Source organism: Drosophila bipectinata, chromosome 2R (genome assembly GCF_030179905.1).
Source record: "Drosophila bipectinata strain 14024-0381.07 chromosome 2R, DbipHiC1v2, whole genome shotgun sequence".
In the NCBI taxonomy this organism is placed as follows: domain Eukaryota; kingdom Metazoa; phylum Arthropoda; class Insecta; order Diptera; family Drosophilidae; genus Drosophila; species Drosophila bipectinata.
This window is the reverse complement of record NC_091737.1, coordinates 20,749,813-20,771,253: the sequence shown is the minus strand read 5'-3', so window position 1 is coordinate 20,771,253 and position 21,441 is coordinate 20,749,813. Positions and strand designations below refer to the sequence as shown.

General features: G+C 46.7%; 1 protein-coding gene across 9 annotated transcripts; it reads right to left on the bottom strand.

Annotated features, from left to right (window-relative positions):
* Positions 1 to 13: 13 nt before the first annotated feature.
* Kdm4B (Lysine demethylase 4B) lies at positions 14 to 21,305 on the bottom strand. 9 transcript variants are annotated; one of them, XM_043210981.2, is made up of 9 exons: positions 20,699 to 21,305; positions 11,128 to 11,615; positions 10,714 to 11,052; positions 10,319 to 10,641; positions 9,996 to 10,255; positions 9,409 to 9,864; positions 8,344 to 8,763; positions 4,587 to 6,804; positions 14 to 2,327 (listed from the first exon to the last, which is right to left on the bottom strand). In XM_043210981.2, the coding sequence occupies exons 2-9, from the start codon at positions 11,557 to 11,559 to the stop codon at positions 1,268 to 1,270; spliced, it is 5,508 nt and encodes a 1,835-aa protein (XP_043066916.1). In that variant the 5' UTR covers positions 11,560 to 11,615; positions 20,699 to 21,305; the 3' UTR covers positions 14 to 1,267. The 9 variants fall into 9 exon arrangements, with proteins under 9 accessions (XP_043066916.1, XP_043066917.1, XP_070134747.1 ...); XM_043210982.2 differs by having other exon boundaries at positions 9,409 to 9,861; XM_070278646.1 differs by lacking the exon at positions 20,699 to 21,305 and adding an exon at positions 13,029 to 13,630.
* Positions 21,306 to 21,441: the final 136 nt, after the last annotated feature.

Below are 21,441 nucleotides of genomic sequence, written 5' to 3'. Positions count from 1 at the left end.
TCCAGTTTATTGCTTTAAACTTTTAAAATTTTATTTTATTGTTTATAATAAATATATATGTATATCTAAAGTAATATTAGCTTTAGACCTTTTATGATACATGATGTACGCTAGCTCGAGATGCTTAAATAATTCTCCTTCTTCGTTAATCTTAGACCTTAGGTATAGTATATATCTTACAGAAGTGAAACTCACTTTGCTTATTTGTTTGCATCTTAGATTACATATTTATATTAATTTTGAATCATTGTCCTCCATTAGTTAATGTTACTTTAGCCTTAATCTAGCGCGGCTTAGTTTAGTGTGTGTGTGTGTTGTGTTTAGGTCTTGATTAGTCGAATTCACAATTTCTTAAAAAAATACTTCAATCTATATTATCCAGTCTAGAACCTAGAATAATATTAGGTCAGTGCTATGCTTGAATTCCTATTTTAGTTTAATGGCATAACAAAATTGCAGATAAAAATGTAATATATATATGTTTGTAAAGAATATACAACACTCGATAAAAGAAATCATAGTGACAAGGGACAAGGGGCACATAGATATGAGGGGGGGTGTTAACAAAAATAAATAAATACATTGAGAACTTATTGAATAAATACTAAAGATTTACGTTGCATAGTCGCTGCTGTCTATTACTCATTATGCAAGGAACAAATAATATATATATGATTTATAGAGAACTCTCACGATTAAACAATTTTTTGCGGAAAGAAACCGAAAAGTTCTCGCAACTCGAAAATTATGCTAAACGTATTTTTGGCTGCTCGGTGTCGGCAGGTAAAATAGTTACAAACTGGTATGGGGTGTGTGTCTCGCCTTTTCACTTAAAACTTAGCTTAGGCGTACAAATAATTTAAATATATGTTTTTAAGACGTTTTTAAGTATGCCCTTCCACAGCAAACACTGCCCGCGATGAACAACGTTTGATTTTTTTAGACAATATTCCTTTTGATTTGGTTAATAAAAAAATAAACTTCTATGCACATCCAACATTGTAGTAATATCAGTGATTTAGCTTGGCTTCTTTTTGAGTTATTTTTGAGTTTTGTTTCAGTTTCAGTTTCGTTCCCCTCTTTGGTGGCCGAATGTGACGATTTTTGACATCATGGTTCGAGGCTAGGGCTGTGGTTGCCGACAACTCAGGGCTTTAGCAACAGCCCTGAGTCATGGGCAACCCAGTTTTGGTCTTTAAAAGAAGTAGGTGGTCGGTATTATGGTGGCGCTGTTCAAAAATCGACCCATTTGGCCACCCATTAGACCCTACGCGGCAAACAACTGAGCAGCAGCAGCAGCAGCCTGTTGCTGTTGTTGCTGCTGCTGCTGCTGCTGCTGCTGTTGCTGCTGAGGAGTGGTGGCGGCCAGGATGGGAATGGCCGTGCCATCGGCCGTTAGTAGAAGCGTTTGCGTGGCCTGTGGGGCCTGAGCAGTTGGTTCAGGTGCTAGTGCCACGTTTCCCGGCAGGGCTATCAGCTGCTGTTGGCCGGCCTTGTTGGGATGCGGCACCTGGGTGGCGGCAATGATGCTGCCATCGGCGGACTGCAGCAGGATGGTGTTGGCCGGCAGGTTGAAGCAGGTGACGGTGCCATTGGGGCCCACTGTCTGCAGCTGTAGTGGCGGTGGGTTGGGGGCGAGCATCATCGTGGCGGTTGTCGTCGTTGCCGTGGTACCATTCGAACTGCTCAGGTCCAGGCCATTGCTTTCGGCGGCAGCTGGCGGGGCCTCGGCAAGCTCCGACTGCTCCTCGCCGACGGCCTCTTCGTCGATGATCTCCTCGACCAGGTCGTCTTCGTTGAGTTCTTCGATAATGTCGTCCTCGTTCTCAACGTACTCGGCAGAGTCAACGGCCGAACTGACCACACTGACTCCAGGCGGCGAGGGAGTGGGCGTGGGCATGGCCAGGTAGTTCTCTCCCGACTTGGCGGTGAGAGCCGTTCCCTTGGGGATGCGGAACTTGCGAAGTATTTGCGCTGTGGACGAGGACAGCCCACTAAGCGGCGTTCCATCCTCGTCCAACTCTTCTTCGAGCTCCTCGTCCTCGGGCAGGTCCTCCGCTTCAGTCTCCTGGGGTAGGGGCTGCTCCTGGCGCTGGCCACGACTGGCTGCATTGACGCGCACCACCGTGACAGCTTCGGATCCAGTTGGGTTGCCTGGCTTGGTGCCGCCATTGAGGATGCTGATCGGCGTGGGCTTGCCACCGCCGCGGGCGGCCAGCAGGATGACGGGCGTCTTCTTGGCCGCCGCCTTTAGCCCATTGGTGGCAGTGGTGTTGCTGCTGCTGCCGGCATTGCTGCTCACCAAGGCCACGGGATTGCCGCCGCTGCTGGTTGTGGGAGGAGGGAGAGACGAGACAGCATACGCATTAGTGGTGGGATGCAGCACTGGGGGCATGGGATCGGGCTTGGGAGAAGTTCTGAACGAGTGTGAGACAAAATCGGCGAAGTGGTCGACGAAACTGCGTCGTCTTGGGCTGCGTTCTTGGGGTTCTTGGATTCGCGCCCGGGACTTGGCCTGCTTGAGGACAATCTCTTCGTAGTAAATGCGATTCGCTTCCGCTTGGCGATGCTGCAAATCTTCACTATTCATGTTCGTGGTCTTGCCGCTGACTGGTAGGTTGGTGGTAGTGGTGGTAGTAGTATACTGAGTCTGGTGGTCAGTGTTCAGTGGATGGGTGGTACTGTGAATGCGTGGAGTGTGTGGCCGCTTGAACAATTGTTTCTGGACGTTGGTAACGTGTTTAGAAGAACCTGTTGTTGTTGTTGTTGTTCATGATGATGATGTTGTTGTTGATTGTGTCGCATGTTTATGAGATTTCGTGTGCAAATCATACATATATGGAATGGAACACAAGAACACAAACAACAGACGAACGAAAAATGTTGTGGAAAAGGTGGAAAAAAGAAAAATAAAAACAATTTGATTAGCATATTTTGTGGATCCTTATTTTCGGTTGGTTAGTGGTCTCATCTTTTGATTTTAGTTTTAGTTTGAATTTTAAAATTAAATTTAGCTTTAGGATATGCTTAAATCAAAGTTAATCTGGGTTAGTAAATTATAATACAACGCTTATGACTGATAGCTTAATGTGGTAGTATGTGGCAACAGATCGTGATGATATGGTGGTCAGTAGCCGTCTAAACAGATACCATATACATATATCTAGATCTGTCCAGAGGCAGTGTGGAAAAGTCAAAGAACCAGTGGATATGATTGTTTTTTTTTATTTACATAAAAACACAAGAGTATCAAACAAAAACAAAATCAAAAAATATGAAAATAAAGCGAGTAAACAAAAGTACACATACCTTGCACTAATTGTCCAATTATATTATTTTTTTTATTATTGTTATTTATTTTTTTAATAAACTGGTTATGAGTGGGTCTGAGATTGGAGAACATTTTTCGTGGCAGACACAACATGAATGATTCAATGAATGAAGCAAGAGATGTCCTCAAGCGACTGAATGGATGTGGATGGATGGATGGATGGTTTTATTTTCATTCTTGACCAAAATCTCGGCAAACATTGAAAATAGCTTCCATTTGCGCGGCTTGTGCTTGGGATCTGGCATTTAATGTTATACTTTCTGAGTCTTCTCTCACTTGAGGTCTTCTTATGTGATATTTAACATTATTGTTTTATTTTTTATTCTTTTTTTTTGGTACTTTGGCTGCAGCTTTCGGTGGCAATGGATCTGGGCTCAGAGGGCTAATAGTACGGCCTCTGATATATCATAGCTATATATTGTTTGCAGGCGTTTATTTCGTGGTTATAGTAATGGTTATAGTTTCGATTGATTGGTTGGTTGGTGGGTTGGTTGTGTGTACATAAAATAAAACAAGAGAAAGAAAGAAAAAGAACAAAATTGCATTGAAGTATAAAACGTATTTAAAACACAAGATTTTCTCGAAAAAACGAAAACGATAAGGGGAACGGAAACGGTTACGGAATGGGGTGATTGGATGATTAATTTGGAATCGAGCCAGGTATCAAGTGGGGGTATCAAGTTAGCAGGTGGATTAGCAACAAAAAGCAACAGAAAGCCATACACACACACACTCAGTGTCGACTCCGATTGGCTTAAATAAATAAATGCACAAAAATCGACTTAGCTCCTACAATAAATAAAAATAAAAATACAAAAATATACGTGTGTAGAGAAAGCCTTACGGAAAAATGCATAAACGAATAAAACTAAAGTAATAGCTAGTTAATAACTAATCAGGTTTATGCTTAATGTAGTACTTGGTTCGACTTGACTCATCAAAACGTCTGTTTTCTGTGGTAATGTAGTTCGTGGCGGCCATCGAGTGTTGCAAGTGTTTAGTAGCAAGTATTACAGCGGGCGTTGCGCGGCTCTAAATACGTGAAAGGAAGATCGAGGACCGACTACTCCCAGAGACTCCCAGGAGCAGCCGATCAATAGATAGGACAGTGATAGATACAGAGATACATAGAGGTGGTTTCGGAGCAAGGTACAAGATACAGTGGGATCAGTAGTTCTAAAGAGCGCGATACTTTCGGGGATTGGAGGGATGGACGGGCTAGGGGGGGATAGAAGTTCTGGAAAAAGAGCTTTACCTAATTTCTTTGGTCTCCAGCAGGGACGAGGTGTTCACATCGTTCACCGCATTGATCATCGAGGTGGGCGAGAAGGGCAGATGGTACATGGAGGCGGTGTCCAGGGCGTAGGTGTCGCTGCCCTTGATCAGCAGCTCGTTCTTCAGCTCCATGAACTGCTGGTGCGGATTGTGGTGCGTGGCGAACGGTTGCTGCAGCTGCAGGTGCGTCTGCTGGTGTTGCTGCTGGTGGTGTTGCGACTGCTGGTGGTGTTGCTGCTGCGTTTGTGCGTCCAGGGCGTTCGCATTCAGCGTCGGCTGGGCTCCGGTATGCGTGGTGAAGGTGTACTGCGAGTAGGGGCACAGGTCACCCAGCTCGGCGGCCTCCAGTTTCGGCTGGAAGCTCTGCAGGCCATCGGGCGTCAGGATTTGGTAGCTCTGGACCGTGCCGATGACGTGTTGCTGGTGCTGTTGCTGCTGCTCGGCCGCCGCCGGTGTGGCAGCCGACGTGGAGCTCAGGTAGGTCACGTTGTCCAGTTCGTAGTGGGGTTGCTGGGCTTGACTCGAAGGCACCTTCAGCGTCTGCTGCTGCACCAGCTGCTGTTGCTGCTGCTGCTGTTGTTGTTGCTGTTGCTGCTGTTGCTGGGCTGTCTGATATGTGGCCGTTGTGGGTTGGCTGCGCTGTGCCTGCGGAGCTGCCGGCGCCGTCGTGTAGATCGCCTGCGAGCCGTCCAGCTGGAGGGGCACAAGGTTGCCGGCCTGGTCCTGGATCATTATGCTTTGGCCGTGCAGCTGTTGTTGCAGCAACGCCTGTTGCAGTTCCAGCTGGTTGGAGTATATCAGTGTCGTTGTGGGCGCCCCAGCCTGGCCGCCGTTGGGCGTGCCCGGTCCGCGTTGCAGTCCCATGGAGCTGGTGGCCCCCGGGTTGGCTAACGCCAGTTGAGCTCCACCCGGCAGGATCATCCCGCTGAAGTCTAGCGACGGCAGGGTCTGGAGCTGCTGCTGTTGCGGTTGAGCGGGCGTCGTCGGGGCCAGGGTGCTGGTAAGGCTGTGCTGCATGGATTGCTGATGCTGACTGACAGGTACCGGGGCCATGGAGATGGACTCGCCATTCTGGACCTCGTCCAGAACACTGTCGATCTGGGCGAGGCGCTTCTTGGCCGGCGTGCTGCCGTCTCCGACCTTCGACTTCCGGCCCCGGGGTGTCCGGGCGTTGCGCGCCTTTTTCGCCGGCGGGCCGTCCGCCTTGAGGGGCGTCGTGGTGGCAGAGGGCGGCATCGGCACGTCGCCGTGCTTGTCCTTCTTGTGCATCTTCATCTTGTCGGGCCGCGAGAACTCCTTGTTGCAGATGGGGCAGGCGAAGATCTTCCGGTTCTGGCCCTCGTGGAAGAGGTAGGCGTGCCGCTGAAAGCTGTACTTGTTCTTGAACGTCTTGAAGATGTCGTTCTTGGCGCACACCAGGCAGTAAGCTACCCCGTCGATGATGTGCTCGTAGCGGGCTATGTCCAGGCCCCGGACACTCATCTTCTCCAGATACTCGCCCTGCTCGTCGTCGGCGATGACGCGCGTTTTCCGTTTCCGTTTCTGTTTGGCAGCTGCCGCCGATCCGGACTTCGGCACCATCGAGGACACCGTCGATGTGGGCGTTGTGTTGGCCTGGCCGCTGATCGTGTAGCTGGTGGTGCCGGCAGCCTGCTCGGCAGCCTCTGCCTCGACCTCAGCCTTCATCACCTGGTAGTCCTCGTACTCGTGATCCTGATCGGGATCGTGCTCGAGGCTCTGCTCCTCGTACTTGACGTGCAGCATGCTCTCCTCGTCATCGTCCTCCTCGACGGCCATGCCGTGCTGCGGCTCGTACTTGATGATGTCCGCGGCCACGGCGCTGCTGCCGTTGCTGAGGCAATCGCTGCTGCCGGGCTCGCTCTTCAGCACGTGGTACTCCTCGTAGGTGCTGCCGTCGAACTCGATGATGGTGCCGTCGGTGTTGACCAGGGCAGTGGTGGTCGTTGTCGCAGGCGTGCTGGCCTGCTGCCCGGTTACCGAGACGGAGACGGGCGTGGGTGCGGCGGCGGTGGCGCCGTTGTAGTTCTCGAACACTATGGTGGTCGGTGTTTGTCCATCCTCGCCGGTGGTGGTGATGTAGTGGTACTGGCCACTCGTGTCCACTCCGTTGACGTTGACGTTGCCGTTGCCGTTCGTGTGCAGGATGGAGGACGAACTAATAGTTGTGACCACATTGTCTTTTGTTTATATATATTTTGAAAATACATATTCGGTTCGGTTCATAAAAGATGTGTTTGAATGTAATATTTGCATAAATCAATAAATCAGATCGTAATCGAAATTTAAATTGAAATCAATCAACAATTCACTCAAATCAGATTCGGATAAAACTAATGTTGTGCAAAATGAAAGCAACTTATTGGCCAACTGGATGTAGATGCCGGACAGAAGGGCCCTCCAGAAGGGTGGCCCCTCTGTGGCACTTACACGGGCCTCTTGATCGATTGGATTGGATACAGCAATACAGGATATACAAGTTAGATTGAGAGAACGTGAGTGAATTGGTTTTTGTTTGTCGGTAGAATTTGTGTTTACTTAGATCTACTTTACAGCAATCGTAATTGTAACTCTGGTACAGTACTCGCAACTCAATACTAATTACTAAATAAACTAAAAAATAAATAAACCTACTCGACTGCGAGAAATAAACTGAAAATACGGGAGGACAGAGCAATGAAAAAGGTGGAAGTGTTTTTTTGGCCAACATGATCAGCAGTAGTCCTCCTAAAACGAGGATAGCCGATCATGATGTGGTTTAGTGTCAAAAAATGGAGGGGGAAACTAAAGATGGAGGCAGCAAAAATAGAATCTCTGCTAAAACTAACTAAATCGTAAACAAAACTATTGAAATTAAGAAATAAACTAAGAAATTCAAAAATGGCGCGCAAGTGCTGCCAATTGTCCGTGCAGATGGGCAGCACTTTTGTCAAACTTCAATGGCCGCACTGGCGTCTGGCTTGTGGGCGCCAACTTTGATTTGTAAAATCTTAAACTAGCGTAATAACGTAAAATAATGAGTCCGCGCTGTTGCCCGGCATTTCCTTCGGTTGAAACGGTTTTGTGCATTTATTTACTGTGACTGTGACAGTTCCAATATTCATGAGAAATCGACTAGAGTCGAGGGTAACAGACCTGGGAAAGGTGTCGCAAATTAAAACAAGAGCATGTTGTGTTGTGAGGCGGAGCAGTCGCAAAAGCATTGTTTTTTTTTTTTGTTAATCAGGTAATCGGGTGATGGATTTGGATATTCAGAGACGATATTAATTGGGGAGGTCTTTTTTTTAATATTATTTTTCAACCGCAAATGGAAGTATAGTAAAGAGTTCAATGTTTGTTCTTTTTCTTTTTTTTTGTTTTTGGGGATCTCCTTTCGGGCATTCGAATTTTGTGCACAAAACGTTAAAAAATCACAATAAAATGGGAAATAAATTGATATTTTAATGGGTGGCATGATATAAGTGAGTGGCATGAATTGAGTTTGCGACACGCACAAAACAAAGCATTAGATGGGAGAGGGGTGTTAGAGAATCTCGGCCAATTGAAGTGACAGTCAAATCATAAAGTGCGTGAGTATGTTGCTACTGTGAGAGGTTAGTTGTAGAAGCACCAACTGAAACACCAATTACGAGTACACAAGAAGGGTTAAACCATACACAAAGACTACAACCAACAAACAAAACAAGTAGGGTATTCAAAAGTTCAAGCCAGACACTTACCGGCAACATTCGCTGTGCTGGTTGCAACACTTTGTTGCTGCTGCTGTTGGTGTTGCTGCTGCTGTTGCTGTGGACTCCTGGCCGTGGTCTGATATGTGGCCGTGGCGGCTGCTACAGCCTGTCTATTTGCATCACAGTCCATTTGCATGTCCAATTCGTTCTGCAGCTGGTAGACGGAACCATCCGTGCTACCATATTGCTGCTGTTGTTGCTGCTGCTGCTGTGGAATGCCGTTGAGGGTGGTGGCTACGGGCAACATGCTGACGTAGATCTTTTGCTGCTGCTGCTGTTGCTGTTGCTCCTGACTAGACTTGGATGTGGATGGTTCGGTTTCGACCGGGGGACTTAGCTTTGGTATCTTGCCCTCGAACTTGCGTGGCTGTTGCATAAACTGCAGCGATTGCTGCTCCTTTTTGGCATCTGGAAAACGGCAATCGTTGGAATTTAGTTTCTGGTTCGTGCAAGGATATTCAGTGATTGTGATTGTATTTCTTTTGATGTAAACACACACACATAAACAAGGGGGGGTTAGGCCTTCGATGGTTTTGGATGAATGGGGGTTATGGCGGGGAGGGGTGTCATGTTTTTGGAGTAAGGGGAGCAGCGGCGGGCAAGCGAAGCAGATTTGGAGAAAACAGAAAGTGGAACCGGCCCAAGCAGCACCAACACCTTCGAGTGGAGTTTTTTAGTAAAACAGTTTTGATTTTTTGTTAGTTTTTAGCATTAATTTAAAAGCGTGATCGTATATTTCTCTTACAATTAAAACAAACTAGACGACTTAATTTGTACATTAACACAAAAACGAATACGAAACGATACAAATGCCTTTCCGATCAAACTTTTCCGATTTTTCGAGAATCGAATCGAAATGCAACGAAGCAGCTGTGAAATGTTTTCTATATGCGAAGTATTATGAATGAATGAATGCTGGTGGGGATGTCTGGAAGGTAAGGAGTTAGTGTGGGTGGATGGATGATATGATACTGTATGGATGAGATGATGTGGGCCAGGCCAGTGTTTATATGGATGCAGTGGTGCAGTGGCTGCTATAGCTGCTGCTCTCACCTCTGCCGCCATCGCTGCCAGTTGTTGTTGCAATGGCTGTTGTTGTTGTTGTTGTTGTTGTTGTTGCTGTTCGCGTGGCTGGTGTTACTGGTGTGGGTGTAGCTGCCGCTGACGCTGCTGGTGGTGGTGCAGTGGCTGCGGCAGGCGGTGGTGGCGGCGCTGGTGATGCAGCCACTGTGCCGGCTGCCGGCGATGTGGCAATGGGATCCTTTTTCCGTCTCGCCGGCGTCTTGCGGGGCGTGCTGCCGACCTTGCCGCGTCTCGCGCCCCGCGACGTCGAGGAGGTGGACGAGGCCGGGGAAATGGAGCGGTCGTCCTTGGTGCGCGGGCTCCGACCTCGGCTGCTGTTGCGCGAATTCGTCCGCCGCTTGGAAGCTAGCCAGTCGTCGTCGTAGTCGGCGTCGTACTTCCGCTTCTGCTTGCGCCGCTTGAAGTCCTCCTCCTCGTCGTCATCTTCTGTCGAAAGAATTAGTTTCCAAAAAGAAGAAGAGAAAACGGGGAAAAAGGACAGAAAATGGAAAGAAAAGACAATACGATTATAAGAAGGTGAGAGCTGGCGAATGAAAGAGAACCCTGCGGCCACACACCTGTGCCATCGTCTATGTACTCCAACAGCTCCTGTTTGGTCTTAAAGTCGGCCGGACTCTGCAGGCTCATAGCCTCCTCGCCGGCAAAGTCGCCATCGTCCACACCCAGGTCAGTGGTGTCGAGCGTGAGCACGCTCTCCTTCAGCATGGCCTTGACATCGTCGGGCACGTTCGGATTCTGCTGGATCTCGTCCAGATCTAGGTCAGGATTACGCTCCTTAAAGCTCTTGGCCTTGGTGGGGTTGCACTGCTTCTTCATTCTGCAGAGAGGAGACCAAAACTTCAGATAGTATTCAAGGGCCCGGGGAGAGCGAGAAACCTACTTCTTATCACACAGCAGGACGTCTAGGTGCGGGGGCAGTGGCGCTGCGGAGGGCACCCCGTTCGGCGGATCCTCCGGATGCCGGCCGACATCCCGCCCCTCCAGCCAGAGGTCATAGCGTTCGTTCTGGAACCGCTTGACGAACGTGTCCATTGAGATTTTGACCATGTCATTGCTGCAGGTGCACTGCACCGCCCTCTTCCCGTACTCGATCCAACGCTCCATCGCAAAGTTGGTGGACTCGGCACAGTTGAACCCGTGATTGAACCCAGCATGGTAGCCGAATGGGAAAGTGATCATTATCTCCCCCGCCTCCTGCGTGATCTGCAAGAGCCGGATTAGAGTTAGACACGGAGGAACAGCCCAGAATCAGGGAGAGGAACTAGAGGAACGCACCTTGCTAACTGGCACATTGTGCTGCTTGAGAATCTGCGGTGAGATTAGCGTCATCTTGTGACGCAGGTAGGCATTGCAGTTCTTATAGCTAGCCGGGAAATACTGGTTGGCCACCTTCTCCAGCCGCCGGCCGTACTCCGGCGGCACCACGTACCACGTCTTCGGCGCTCCGAAGTGCAGGTAATTGATCGAATAGAGGTCCATGTCCTCCGTGTGCCATGCAAACGTCGTCTTCCACATCCCAAAGTACAGGTAGGCGGTGTTGACGCCATCTATCTGGATATTATAGTCCTTGTTCACGAAATCCAGGATGGTGCCCAGACGGTTTATGTTCCAGCTCTAAGGCAACAAGGTCAGAGGTCAGTGGTCAGAGAACGAGGCAAGGTCAGAGATATCCCCAAAACCCAAACTTACATCCTGGTCGGTGTCTGTGATGCTGCCGCTGACATCCGCCCCGTAAATGGGCGCCACATAGGTTATGTTCTTCCAGTACTTGCGCTCCAGGTCCTCAAAGTCAAAGTGCTTCGGTGTGGCATATCGCTCGGTGCTGGCCAGCTCGCTGAACTGCTTCACGGTGAGCGGCTTCTTCTGGATATTGATCTGTTGGTAGTAGCCCTGCTTGCCGGTGACCACCTGGCAGATGGGCGCCGGTATCGTGACATTGAGGGCGTCCAGATCGGCATAGCCACTGCGACGCGGCACCCACTCCGGCGGCGGCACCACCTTGGCCAGTCCGGCCTTGTGCGCGCCCTGGGACTCCATGTAGGCAACGTATTTGGGAAAGTCCTTGAACTCCTCCCAGGTGGGCCGGAAGACCATAATCCGCGGTATGTCTGACATTTTCATTCTATTCCCTTTGGATGTGTCTCTATTCTCTCATCGACCGCTGTCCCGATCTAGAACTAGTGATACAAGCAGAGATGGCACATTAGATCTCCGTGTGGCCTGTTCTTAATCCCAGGAGCTGAGGAGCTGAGCAGATGCCAATGCCGACCTACACCGCTTGCCAGTTCGACTGCCTGCCCTATACCTCTAGTCAAAGGATCGGATCGCTCGAAAAAAGGAGGAGCGCCGTCGAGGAACAGCTGCAACTTTCCGTGCGCCTTTTTTGAATGAATGGGCGAGGCAGCGAGACAACAGCAGGCAGGCAGGCAGGCCGGCAGGCTGAAAGGAAGGCTGGCAGGATATGCAGTTGCTGCTACCCCTGCCCCTGCCTACTCGGTTCGGTTCGAGTGGTTCTCCTTTTCCTCGCTAAATAGGACCCAAAGAACCCATACAAAAAAAAAAAAGTGCAGCGATCGTTTTCCTGATATCCTTACAAACTAAGGAATGTAAACTGACTACCGATATCATATATCCAGGATAAGGATGGGTTTATGTTTTTAACTAGTTTCCTTAGCTGAAATTCAAAGAGTTATTAGATATCTTACAGTTCTTATTGTAACCTCTATGATATCACTAATTTATAAACATAATTTAAATAATTGTAATTTCCTTAAATGATGAAATAAACAAAAGTATCCTGGGAATAATAGTTTTACTCGCTGATTCTGTTTCAAAATGTTTCTCTCCATGTACTTCTGTATATGCGAGAGGTGGGAAACCAAAAAATTCGCAATAAATCACTCTGAATGCGGATAATTAATTATTGAATGCCAGGATAAGGCGCCATCGGTGTCCCCGCTGCCAGGATACCGAAAACGCCCAATAAGCAAATGACACAAATCCCGCGACTTTGTTTTTTCTCACACAATTGCAATATCAATGATTTTCTTTGCCAGTTCTGCGTGTTTTTTTTTTTGTTTTTCCTATTTTCCGCATAAATAGTCTGAAAAAGGATATGAGGACCGCAGGACAGGAGCGACGAGAATATTGGATTCGACGATACAAGCCAACAAGGACAACGCCGTGCGAGACATCCCAGCAAACTAGATGAAAATTTACGCAATTTTTCGGCCACGCAGAAAACTGTACCACCACCCGACCCGACAAAGGACTCGATTCGAGAGCGAAAAGGATACCAAGAGAGCGCTGAGCATGCGAGAGCGGATGGGAGAGCCAATGCAGGGGTAGGGTGAGGGGCCAGGGGGGGACATCTATAAAGGACGAGTGCGCCAAACTATTTGCTAGTTCCAAACGGCAATAAAAAGGAATAAAGGAAACAGGCAGGATATTCAGAGGGGTTCCAAAAACGAGCGAGTCGCCCAAACCAGCGAGTAGCTTGTATATGTGTGTGTTTACATCTTCTACTTTAGTATTTGTGTGTGTGTGTGTGTGTGTGTTTTGTGTGTGAAAGGACGAAATTTGGAACTCACTTGTGATTTGCTTCGATGGGTTTTTTTTTTTTTTGTATTTGCCTCACAGTTACTTATATTTTTTTTTTCGTAGCTTTTCCTAACAAAATGGCAAAGTATTTCTGTGACTTTACGGGTAAGGCTTGCTCTTCGATGATAGATCCTAGTCGGTTCTGATGATGTACTCCGTTGCCAGTTGTTGCAGTTTATTGCACATTTTATATTATATTTATTTAGTAGGTATAACTTTCACACAAATATCTTGTTTTGTTTTTTAAAACACACTTTTCTTCTCGACACTTTTTTTTACGATTTAGCTCTGATTTAGCTTAGCTTTTGGTTTTGGCTTTGTTTTTTGTTGTATTTTGTCGTTTTGCGTTGTCCTGCAACATCAGATGGTCGAAAGGCGTCGTTTTCCAGTCTTTGACTTGGACTTTAGTTGGCGAGTTTGCGAGTATGGGTGGAGTGGAGTGGAGTGGAGGGGGGCGGAGGCTCTCGGCTCTCATACACTCTGGCACTGTGGCAAACTAGCACGAAAAGCACTCACGACGGGCGCGACACACGAGCGACATGTCTGAGCGGTCTGAGCGGCGAGCAATGACTGAACCGCATCCTGACGCCTGAAGGACTATGGGATGGCGACGCAGACGCAAACGCAGGCGTCAGCAGAACTCGCTCGCACTCTCATTCGCTCTCTCGCACAAACACACACACACACTCGCACCGCTAAGAGCGTTGTCCTTTTAATGCGAATGCTCTGGCCAAAGCATAATGCGAAAGGAAAATCGGTGTACAACGAGAGGGAGACGGCCCAAACAAGTTTGGCAGGATAATAGTCCTCGGGGAGGGGGAGGGGGAAAAATATTCAATTCGAGAGGAAAAACAGCAGTTGTGCGTTGTTTCCATCGTCCTTTTTTCTTCCATCCATATATCCATCAATAGAAAACCATTCATCTGTCTTTCCTTCAAACAATGCCGTGTTCCCCCCTGCTCCTGGAGGTCCTGAACGAACTGTTTCGAATTCGGTTCAGTTGCGAAAACTAGATGTGGAAAATGGAAAATGGAAAATGCATTCGCCATTCTACACGCTCCCGATCGTCCTTTTATTTTTTTTTGCAGGACTCTCTCTCTCGTCTACTCGGGGTAGGGTAGGGGATATCTCGATTAAGGATTAGTTCTCATTAGGCTTTGTTCGGGCAGGGATTTTAGATCCCGTCAAGAATATCTAATCAGGGCTTAGAGTGCAAGGATATAAACCGATCGGTGGTAGGTAGAAGAAGACAAGACAAGGACCTTAAGGACCCTTAACCTAAAAACAGAAGCTATCTCTGGCAACTAGTCTATAATTTACATATTTTATGATCAGAATTTTAAACAAAAATAAATTATATATTATTTTCATTTGAAAAAACAGAGTGGGTGAAGGAGCGCGTGTCTTCCACAAAAAAAGGATACAAAAAAACCAACAAACAGAAATTATAAAATAAAAAGCCAGCTAGAGGAAGCGGCAGAGGAAGGATGGCTGATTTTGAGTAATTACAGCAGCATGAAGCGGCAAAAGAAATGGCGAGGAGAAGTATAATTTACAACATGTCATTAGCCGGGAAACGCCTACAGGACTCGGGACAGGGCGAGGAAAGGACGCAGATGGGGGGCAGCAGTACGGCAGGATCAAAGCGTGACCAGAACACAGGAGAGTGGCAACACTGCGCGGCAGGACTTGCCCACAGACCAGAATACTGAGTAAGCGAGGGGGCCAAGGATCTCCAGTGCGACTAAAAAACTTGTTTGCTCATGCATAACCCAAAGAGAGAGACAGGAAGAGAGAGATAGAGAGAGAGAGCTTGCATAAAAGCAGCGAGAATGACCAGGCGGCGGCGTTAACTTCCGGCAGGACTTACACGCACACATACGAGCGCAGTTTACACTGCAGTCGGGTACACAATGTGGTCATTGACTGAACGGTAAAAAAAAGCGAAAACAGGAACAGGAACCATCAGCCGCAGCGGCAGCAACAACAACTGGCGATGACGTCGTCAAAGAACACACAGAGAACCGCCATAATGTGCGTCCCCTTTTTCCACATTTCTACTTCTTCCGCCTCCTTCCTCCCTTTCCACACACACACACACACACTTACATACATTTATAGTATGTGTGTCTCGTGTGATTTCACAAAACATTTCTCTAATAAAATTTCACATAAAATTTCAATTCCAACTCGGCTTCAGCTGCGACAACAACTACAAGATTATTTATGCTTTTTTCCTTGTTCCTGTTTTTGTTGCTTTTGTTGTTGCTGGCAGTTGGCTGTTTTATGTCCTTTTGTGCCGCTAAGCACGCGCGTCAAAGCAGGACAGTGGGATAAGTTGGGATATTTATTAAAAAAGGATCTATAGTTTTTTGTCCTTTTTTTCTTAAAATTTTAATAGTATCAGATACTAGATATTTTGGTGCCCTCTTTTAGAGGTATCTTTGTGTCCTGAAACCCCGTTAATAAATTAAGGACAATTGAATTTGATTTATTTAGTTATATGCGGGTTTATTTGAAGTACTCTAACAAAAACTATAGTTTTCTATAGTAGTATATAGTATAGTAAGTCTTTATTTAAAAATATTAGAAGCTACTTGCCATTTATTTAATTATTAGGATTTTTTGAACTCTCTTTTTTGAAACCTTAAACAAAACAAGAAAGGAATGCTAACTTCGGGCGGAGCCGAAGTTTATATACCCTTGCAGTTAAAACCGGATATATATCGCAAACATCGGATATAGTTGGCCGATCCTTATGGGAATAGGAATATATAATCCAATTTATTACAATACAAAATCTAAAAAAAGTCCCAAACTTCTATCTTCAAAAATACGAAAGTTGATATTTCTACCAAATACCATTTCCGATCGTTCAGTTATATGGCAGCTATAGGATATAGTCGGCCGAACCTAATGAAATTTGGTAGGTCGGATTAACTGACCAAAAATATAATCTGTACCAAGTTCCAGCTTTCTATCTTCAAAAACACGAAAGTTGGGTCATTTCCGATCGTTCAGTTATATGGCAGCTATAGGATATAGTCGGCCGATCCTTACGAAATTTGGCATGTCGTATTATTTTGCCAAAAATAGCTCTCATGTCAAATTTGAACTCTCTAACTCTAAAAACACCAAAGTTATACCATTTCCGATCAATCAGTTATATGGCAGCTATATGATATAGTCGGCCGATCCGGGCCGTTCCGACTTATATACTGCGTGCAAAGGAAAGAAGGGTGTGTGCAAAGTTTCAAGTCGATAGCTTTAAAACTGAGAGACTAGTTTGCGTAGAAACAGACAGACGGACAGACAGACGGACAGACGGACAGACGGACAGACGGACAGACGGACAGACGGACAGACGGACATGCTTATATCAACTCAGGAGGTGATCCTGATCAAGAATATATATACTTTATAGGGTCGGAGATGTCTCCTTCACTGCGTTGCACACTTTTGACCAAAATTATAATACCCTCTGCAAGGGTATAAAAAGGACACTTAAATTACATCTATTTAGTTAGATGCCGGATAAGTTGAAATATTTTTAAAAATGTCATTATCAAATATCCTTTTTTTCTTTAATTTATAAAAGTAATAGCAATAAAAGAAGAGTTAGAAGCATTTTCTTTTCAATACTAAGAGTTTCTGGTCTCTTTTTCAGGGAAAAATGGTGTCTTGGCAGCCCCTTGATTAAATCAAGGACAATTAAATATTATCCTTTCAGTGAGATGCGGGTTAAGTTAAAATATTTTATATTTTTAGTATTCGTCCCTTTTTCTTCAATTTATATAAGTAAAAGATACTAGAAGTTAATTTATTTAATTGATGGGATTTTCTGGCCTCCCTCCAAAAACCCATTAATAAATGTATGACATTTAAATATGATCCACTTCCGGATGAATACCACTGTGCGCCGTCGACCAAAAAGCAAAGCACGCGTCCCCTTTTTGGAGTTTCCCTTTTGTTGTCCTTTATCTCAATTGCACAACTGTTTGGCTTTGGCTCTGGCTCTGTCTCTGGCTCTAGCCCGACTCTCTGTCTCAGCCATTGTTTTGTTTTTGCTTTGCGTTCGTTACATTTTATTTTTCGCCCAATTGTACAACTGTGTGTGTGTGTGAGTCCTTTTTTTTTAAAGCAGGCGCTATAGTCCTGGCGTCTATTCGGAGAGACAAAGGAGGAGGAGGAGGAGAACGCTTGCGCTTTAAATAACAACTTTTTCCAGTACAGGCTTTCGGCGCAAACTCGCTGCTACTCTCCGGCCCTCTCACAGGACACGTCGGTGCTCTCTGCTCAGCTGCAGTACGTCCAGCAGCTGCCGCCGCAATCTAATTAATTCTCCTTGGCACACTCGCCTCCTCTATGCGGCCGTCCGCCATTGCTAGTTCTACACTTTTCGCATCCCAGTCTTATTGGTCAACAAAATGGCGGCCAGGATAACAAGTAGGCGAGTTTCCCGCGACGCGTGCTTAAGTGCCTGCTTCATGGGCATCCTGTCGCTATAAAATGTGGAGCAGGATGCGCGCCGGATGCCTTCCGACAATGCTCTAAATAAGGATTCAAGACAGAACTAAAGTCCTTCTTTGGCAGGAAGAAGGTTACTTACACAGACAGACTTACTAGGAGGAGTTCTACATTAAAGGATCTTAGAGGAATTCTCGGAATCCAATCCTTTTGGTGGGGTATCCACCCACTGGCGGATGGCGACCTGTTGAGTTGCAAACTTGTTAGCACATCCTGGAAACCGTACACCTGACCTGCGGCTCGGCACGGATCCGTGCCAAAAACACCACCTAGTCCGGGGGTATGTTTACTACGGCTACGGCTAATGAATGGGAGCGGAAGCTCCTTGCGCTGCTGCTCTAACTACCACCGTGGTGGACGACTCGCTCTGTTTTGGTTTTGGTTTTGGTTTTGGGTGCTTGGGTGTTTTTGGTGTTCCATTTTCGGGAAAACCCCTAAAAATGACGAAGACATCGGCTGTGTATGGACGGATGACATGCCGGCACACGCCACCGATTCCACCCGTTGGGTGGTGGTTCTGACACATGTCCAAAGCAAGAGCGGATGAGGCCGGTCGGTGCCGTTGCCATTGCTGTTGCCGGTGTCTGGGGTTGCTCGTCGTTTGTTTACATTTTGGGGGTTTCCCAACGTCCTTGCACCTACCGAAGGCCGTGCGTGTGAGCGGAACCACCCCATGCGCCATGTGGCCCAGAGCCAGTGCGCCAATGTAGGTCGGTGGTGACTCTGGTGCTCTGGTTCTGTTCTGTTCTGAACTGAGCCTCGGTGGTGATTCCAGAAATATGCCCAGACATGTCTAAGGGTTACTGCCACTGCCAATGCCACCGCCACCGCCACCGCCACCGGCTCACATTTTGTTTATAAACATTGCGCAAAAACAGCTGATTTTCGGCCATCCCCCATGTGGTGCGTCTCGTGCTCTGCATTTCTCCAGCCATCCAGTCCAGTCCAACAATCTTCCCGTCCAGCTCCAAGCTGCAGACACAAAATGCTGCATCACCTGCATGCCGAGTACTTACTTACTCGGAGCTCGGCCAGCTGGCAGCTGCCAGTTGAGGCGCAGCAGGCAGCCATAGACTGCAGGCTATTAGGCCCGACATCTGTCGGGTTGTGGAATGCTAGGGAACTAGGTAGTAGTGTGTGTATGAGTAACCAATCTAACGAATTGCAGCCGGCCGAGTCTATCTGGCCTGCTGTTGCATTGATTCCAACGCAGAGGACTGTGGCAAACATCTGGCTACGTCGGTCGTTGTCCCTCGTTGGCATGTGCCACGGCTAGGGATCCTGCCTGCCAGCTGCCATCATTTCGATGGGGATCGATCCAAAGAGATCGATTGTGTTCCATTCTGTTTAATGGCCAAATGGTTACAAGCGAAAATCAGTAATTGAAGGAAGTTGAAGTAATTCTGATCGATCTCCAGTCTCCAAGTTTAATGCTTGGATGCTGGCCAGATGCTCCTCGTGTTTCAACCGCACGACCCCCCAAGATTCCTTGGCCGAAAAACCAGCATAAAATAAACTCAACCAAGGGACAGGCTTTCCGAAAGAAAAAAAAAACCAAACTGAACTCTCCCAGCTGTAACCGGACACCACAGCCCGTAGCGGTTGTCTTGCATCGAACGAGTAACAGGAAGAGGGGCCTGCCTGGTCCTGGTTCTGGTCCTGCTGCTCCTGGTATGCTTATAAAACCGGTATAGGGTATGCTTATAGGGCTAGCCAGGAATAATCGAATGCGATTATTTACAAGTTGCTGCAAGGAAGCCAGAGAAAGGGGTTGCCGTAACTGTTACAACATTTGAGACTTCCGCTCTTCGTTTTTCCGTCAAGAAGGAAGTGCCAATTGTCGCTGGAAATCACAACTTCCCAGCCAAATTCCATATTTCATCCAAGGACCAGCTGCAGCAGTATTTGCGCAGGCGTGCATTGAACTCTGCTGCTCCTTGACTGACGGCCGGGCAGGTAAGGACCAAGGACCCGAAAAAACTCAGACGAAACGGCAGATGTTCTCTTTGTCGCAGGTCAGTTGCTTCCTCCAGAAGGAGTTGATTTCTGGTGTCCTGCCGCAGGATCGAGGGCGCGTCAAAGGCTTCTCAAACATTTGTTTACCTTTGTTTGGTTAGACGAAGTCATTATGCCCCGACTGTCGGCAGAGAGGGGGCTTTAAAGTCGCAGCTGTCGTCGAAATAAGAGCACGGTGTGAGTTTTCAAATCAATGAACCCTTTTATTTTAAACATTTTTCTTTAGCAAGCTGAAGTTTATATAGAAATGAGGATATAACAAAGTATGAGTACAGAAGTTGGATGGTTTTCCTACAAAAGCTAATCCCAAAGTGTTGCCTACATTAGAGGTAATCTAATCTAATCAAGGTTTAGTAACTGCAAGTAAGTGACTGGCAGCTTTGTACTAAGTGTCTTTAACTCAAGGATAGAATGCTAGTTATAGTTTAAAAATAATTAATCGCATTTTAATCCTTTCCAATAGAATAGTGGCCCACGGGAGATGATAACTTGGAAGCTGACCTTAATATTTTAGATAAGAATATATTATAATATCTAAATCAATGATAGAAAACAGTATATATATGTTTTCCCTACAAATAATACCCTTTATTTCCATTCCTTATCTTTCTTGTAAAAAAACATAGCATAGAAAAGTGAGTTTAATCCATAGTATTCCATAAAGATTCATAAAATGGACTGAAGAGCAGTCAAGTTTTTAGTCAAGCAGTCCTAACTAATAATTCCTAATACCTTTGAGGTTTTCTGTGGTTTCGAATGATGAGTTTATTTTGAAAAGCTTCCAATTGCCAAGAAAATGACTCATTAAAGTCCAACCCAGCTAGGCTTCGCGGAAAAACAGCCACTATTATTTTAGCAATAATGCAATTAAAACCGAAAACAGCCCCACACTGAATCATAATAACAATGTTCCAATAAGAACTCCTTGTTTTGCACCCTGGAATACCCAAAAAAGAAAGGACGCTGCAGCCTTTGCAAATTTTACCAGTTAATGCAATTAATTCTAGCCCTGTCCAGTAACAAAGTGGGTGGTTGGGAGGCCTCGCGCAGTGAAAAATCGATTTTACAAAAGTTCGCTTCGCTGCAGCGAGTGGCCCCATTTGGTGGGAAAACTTACCCGTTGACCGGTCGCTGGCGCTCAGCACTCGGTGGTGGTGCGGCTGTCCAAAGCTGCAGGCTCGTACCTGGCGTCCCGCTTAGATGCGAGAATCACCTATGCTGGTGATAAGTGGCAGCCACCCGCACCGATATTAGATACGAGGAGCTCGGCGGCGTACGTGACCGAGAAAATGTGCCCGTTCACAATAGATGTGGACGCAGTTTATTTACAAAAGATTAGCTGCACGGTGCACATGTCTGAGTGCGTTGGTGTTACGTTTTTGTTTTAAATGTGTAGTTGGCGAATGGCGAATGTTTGGCAATGGTTGTTCACACTGCTATGGAGCCATTGTTGGCTTGGACTCGGCCAGGGTCTTGGGGGTCTGCTTATCAGACGCTCCTTTCCAGTACAGGCACACGCGAAAAGTTTACAATGGCACGGGACCCTAAAATCAGGTCCCTGGAGATATGACTTCTGATCATTTACGATGGCAGTAGAGTATCCTTGTTGAATTGTCATTTAGCAAAGTCAAAACACAAATTACATTCTGTTGGGGGCACTTTTTCGCAAAAATTATACTCTGATGCAAAAACAATCTAACGACAGGTGTGACCAGCTTATGGCATTCTTTATATACTATCGATACATCGTATCTGAACTGCATTTTTCGAGTTGCCAACTATTGATCTTAAGAGCTCTGTAAATTCCTACAAAGCTTAAAAAACTAAATTAAAAAATAGTATCCCTTCATTGGATAAAAA

Excerpts from the sequence above, each read along its gene's own strand:
- Kdm4B (XM_043210981.2), bottom strand. The coding sequence starts at position 11,559 with ATGAAAATGTCAGACATACCGCGGATTATGGTCTTCCGGCCCACCTGG. Across the intron at positions 10,642-10,713 it reads ACAATGTGCCAGTTAGCAAG|ATCACGCAGGAGGCGGGGGA; the intron begins GTGCGTTCCTCT and ends CGGCTCTTGCAG. Across the intron at positions 10,256-10,318 it reads GTCCTGCTGTGTGATAAGAA|AATGAAGAAGCAGTGCAACC; the intron begins GTAGGTTTCTCG and ends TCCTCTCTGCAG.